Here is a 5,000-nt window from a genome sequence, read left to right on the forward strand (position 1 = left end):
GTCTGCTGTGTGTGTGTGTGTGTGTGTGTGTATGTGTGTGTGTGTGTGTGTGTGTGTGTGTGTGTGTGTGTGCGCGCGCATGTGTCTGCCTCTGTGTGTGTGTCTGCCTCTGTGTGTGTGTGTGTGTGTGTGTGTGTGTGTGCGCGCGCGCGCGTGTGTGTGCATGCGTTTGTGCATGTGTGTGTTAGTTTGATGTATAAAGGGAAGAGTGGTGATGAGTAAATTCTATCTTCATGTAAACAGATGTGTCGTGTGTCCTACTGTCTCTTTCCTCCTCACGTTCACCTCTCCGTCACGTCACAGTGTTTCCCTCTCCTCCTCTCCTCCTCTTCTCTTCCTCTCTTCCTCCTCTTCTCTTCCTCTCTTTCTCTCCTCCTCTTCTCTTCCTCTCTTCCTCTTATCGCTTCATCTCTTCGCCTGTGCTTCCCTCTCCTCTCTCTCTCTCTCTTCCTACGTTTGTCATACTCATCTCTCTCTCCCTCCCTCACTCCCTCGGTCACTCACTCTGTTTTTCATTACTTATTTTTTCTTCCTCATTCTCTCTTTCCCTCCCTACCTCTCTTTCTCGCTCCCTCTCTCCGTCTCCATCTGTATCTTGGCAACAGAAGCATCGCTCGACCGTTCGAAAATGAATTCCGTTTGTCTAATCCTTCCTACTAGCAACCCCCCCCCCCCCCAACACAAGCCACACACACACTCTCTCTCTCTCTCTCTCTCTCTCTCTCTCTCTCTCTCTCTCTCTCTCTCTCTTACACACAAACGCACACACACACACACACTCTCTCACACACACACACACACACTTTTGCTCCATCACCGTTATTCAATATACAGTACAGGGCAGACCGGAGCTCTATTGCTATGATGCCCTCTAAGGGGGAGACCTTGTCGCTTGACAAGGAAAGGAGAAAAGACAGAGGAGAAAAACAGTAGGCGAGTGTTAATTGAATACATCAGTCACTCGGTCATCTGCTGACATCCCAAACGATCCCCAGGCCACCACTTGGTCACTGCCTTTAAAAGGGACATGTTTTTTTGTACAGGTCTGTGATGGGTCAGGTATAGATGGGTATGGTGGTGTTCAGTGTTACAGAGCGTGGATTCATAGCAGGTGTTTACTTTCACACTCGTTTGTCATGTTCATATTGAAGGCTCAGAGCATTATGGTCCATGTATCAAACAGCTTCTGCTTGTGTGCACGTTATGGCTTAGATCAACTCTACACACTTTTTTGTTCATATACATATATATATATATATATATATATATATATATATATCTTTCTGCTCTCTATTTCTCCCCTGTGCCTTTCCCACCCTTTCCCCAACACAAAGCCCCAAATGAGAAACTAAAATACAGTAGATGAAAACACTCATCGCCGACGTGCTGTTTACACACAAACACTCCAGCAGAGAGGAAATTAGAGTGGCATGAAACACACACGCGCACATACACACACACACACACACACACACACACACACACACACACACACACACACACACACACACACACATACACACACACACACACACACAGAGAGACACATATCACGCAGTTGAACAGCGTTTGACAACAATCAAGCGCAGTAGCACTCTGATGAAGTGGCCCGTACTGATGTTGCATAAGAGGGAGGAAAACAAATGCAGAATGCTCTCCACCACGGTGTTCATCACATCAAAACTGAAGCCCTAATAACACAAGTCATGTGGTAAATAGGAAAGCAAAGAATGAAAGAAAAACAGTACAAATCAGAAGACTGATATCAGATGAAGCAATGTGGGCTACAGCATGTAAACGCTCCATTTACACAACTGCACATTTTTTGTAGCAGAATAACAAAATGGCTCCTTTCACGCTGTTGCACAGGCCGATTTGGGATCATTTAAGCAATTGGTCGCTGAGAGCCACAATTCCGTTCTCAGCACCCTTCTCTGTCGGCGGCTAAAAAGAAGAAATCGAGCAACAAGAGGGATTAGCACAGAAGATGTGGCGAGCCAGCCAGTGAGCCCGCAGCTTAAAGCAGCTTAAACCGTGTTTGCTACTTTATTCTTTTTTTTATTCCGAACCAAAAAACATTGCTTAAGAGCAGTGGAGGAGTTATAACCGGCAGGCACCACAGGCAAAACAAGCCGGAGAGAGAGTCCCGGGTCTTTTGGGGCCATGCGCTCAGTGATCAGGCGGGCCGAGATTGGTGGTGTTTATTGGTGTGCAGTGGCAGAGGCCCTGGGGTGCGGAGGATAAGGAACCCAAAGCGGGCTGCGTTAGAGTGGGATCCACTGGGCCGTACTCACGCACACGCATCGATCGGATCTGGGGGATGAACTGCAGCGATTTGTCTCCTCTCGTGATGGGATGCAGGAAAAGTGATCTGTCATTTGTTTAGAGGTGACTTCTCTCCATCCCCACGTTCTCTCACCCTTTCCCTCACCCTCTCCTTCACTTTCTCTTTCTCTCTCTCCATTTCTTTCCTCCATTGCATCCCCTGTTTCATGTCTGTGCAGGCCTCTTGTTACTGTGTCCCTGTGATTTATTTATTAAGTGAGGGATTTCCCTTATTCCTTTGGCTCATCATTTTTATCCTCCTCTCTCTCTCTCTCTCTAGCTCACCCACTCTGAGTCACTCACTTCCATCCATGCCTGCAGAGCACACACTCTGTTGTTCTTGGTGTCATTGCTTGGGGGAAAAGGGGAGAAACTTGCAAATGCAAGTGAATAATTGCATTCACACACAAACACGCTCAAGTGTGCCCACATACACACATAATATACGCATATACACATAAGCACACACACACACACATGCCTACAGTAAGCACACAAACACGCATGTGTAAGGACACACACACAGTATGTAAATATACAAAACATGCAAATCACTCTATATGAAAACACCAAATGACACTCACACATGCACTTACACACAAAAACACTCTCCAGGTGCCCTTCACTAACCATATACACACACACAGACAATCACTCACTGATACTCTCACTCACCCACCACAACTGAAACACATTCACACACACACACACACACACACACACACACACACCACACACATTACACACCACACACACCACACACCACACACACACACACAGTCACACACACACACAGTCACACTACTCCCCCCCCTTCTTATATTGTCTCTCTCTGTCCTCTCTCAGATCGGCTCCTTCTTCATGATCAACCTGTGCCTGGTGGTCATCGCCACGCAGTTCTCGGAGACCAAGCAGCGCGAGCACCAGCTGATGCAGGAGCAGCGCGCCCAGTGCCTGTCGTCCAGCACGCTGGCCTCCATGGCCGAGCCAGGCGACTGCTACGAGGAGCTCTTCCAGCTGGTGTGCCACATGCTGCGCAAGGCCCGGCGCCGCTCCGCCGCCATGCTCCACCTGCTCGGACAGTGCCCTGCTGGAGGAGGAGGAGGAGGAGGAGGAGGAGGAGGAGGGGGGAAGCCCCCTGGGGTGGAGGTGGGGGCCACTGGACGGGTGGGGGAGGGGGGACGGGGAGGTGTGGAGAGGCTCGACGTCAACGGAGGAGAGAGAGGACGCCTCCGGGAGGTCCAGATGGGTGAGTGGACAATGTGGGGAAAGGGGTGATGGGTGAAGAGATGGGTTGAGAGAGAGAGAGAGAGAGATGGTGGGGGGGAGGGGGTGGAGGGAGGGAGGGAGGGATTGAAGGAAAGAAAAAAGAAAGAGACAGACATTTGGAATACTGGAAACTATTTGGAGAAAAAATATTGAATTTGGATAAGAACATTTCCATGAAACATGAAACGGGAGTAAAGCCGAGGAAGGGAGAGGAGAGAGAGAGGGGGATAGAGAAGATGAGGGGAGGAGAGAAGGAAAGGGGAGAGGGAGGTGAACTATCAGGAAGAGGAGGAGATGGACCAGAGAGGAGAAAGGGATGAATAAAAGGTGGAGAGAGGAGAGGCGATCCGATGAGACGTGACCAGACATAGAGAAGAGAAGAGAGGATAAGAGAGCTCTGTGTCTATTCAGATCCCAGTCTGCCTGTAAGATGAACGGCCACTCTTAACCCGTGTCATTTAAACCATGATAAACCCGCCGTCTCCCCTTCATTAACTATGAATGGGCTGCAAATGAATACAAATGCTGCACGCGCCACCATGGTGCATTATGCACCTGTGGGGGTTCGTTATCTAGCCATTAATTCAGCACTCTCCTCCTCGCTCTCCTTCTCTCTCTCCCTCTCTCTCTCTCTCTATCCCTCTCTTTCTCTAGACCTCCACTGTCCACACTGCTGCAAGCCTGAGCACATCACCGCAGACAACCCCACTGACCTGGCCCTCACCCCCCACACTGCTACCGCTGAGGCCTGTCCCTTTTGCTCCGTGGCGCTGTCACTCATCGACGGGGCGGGCCCCGGGGACGGCTCGGCCAATGAGGACAAAGAGGCGGTCTCTGCGGTGGAGACGGACGGGAAGGGCAGCCAACTGGACGGCGAGGGGAAGGGTGAGGGCCGGACGTGCAAGGGCCGCTGCCGGGATGTGTGGGTGGAGGTGCGCATCAAGCTGTGGGGCATCGTGGAGAGCAAGTACTTCAACCGGGGGATCATGATCGCCATCCTCATCAACACCATCAGCATGGGCATCGAGCACCACGAGCAGGTGGGTCTCCACCAGCCCCCACAAACCCCCACAAACCCCCACAGACCCTCACAGAGTCAGTCGGCTAGCTAGCACTCGCTACTCAGTCCTGCTTCTGTCTACTCTATGCTCCTGTCTTCTCTTCTTTTCTCTCCTCTCCTCTCCTCCCCTCCTCTCTTCTCTTCTCTTCTCTTCTTTTCTCTTCTCTTATCTCTTCCTGTCTCTTCCTCTCCTCTTACATGCCTCTGTTCTATGCTCTTCTCTTCTCTTCTCTCTCTTCCTCTCCTTGTACTCACACGTGCCTCTTTGTGGTGTCTGCAGTGAGGCTGTTGTGGTGTGTAAACTAAAGGTGTTCTGTACGTCGGCTTCCAACACACTGTTGCACAG

General features: G+C 50.4%; 1 protein-coding gene across 1 annotated transcript in view; it reads left to right on the top strand.

Moving 5' to 3' along the window:
- Positions 1-5,000, top strand: part of LOC143119387 (voltage-dependent T-type calcium channel subunit alpha-1I-like) — an 86,521-nt gene that overhangs the window by 6,637 nt on the left and 74,884 nt on the right. Inside the window, exons 2-3 of the mRNA XM_076280858.1 lie at positions 3,172-3,444; positions 4,275-4,634. Coding sequence (XP_076136973.1) covers positions 3,172-3,444; positions 4,275-4,634 — 633 coding nt within the window. The remainder of the gene's footprint in view (positions 1-3,171; positions 3,445-4,274; positions 4,635-5,000) is intronic.

This window comes from Alosa pseudoharengus, unplaced genomic scaffold (assembly GCF_046254945.1).
Source record: "Alosa pseudoharengus isolate Yale_2024_CS ecotype anadromous, Long Island Sound unplaced genomic scaffold, YU_APseudo_1.1 YU_APseudo_1.1_scf_1, whole genome shotgun sequence".
In the NCBI taxonomy this organism is placed as follows: Eukaryota; Metazoa; Chordata; class Actinopteri; order Clupeiformes; family Clupeidae; genus Alosa; species Alosa pseudoharengus.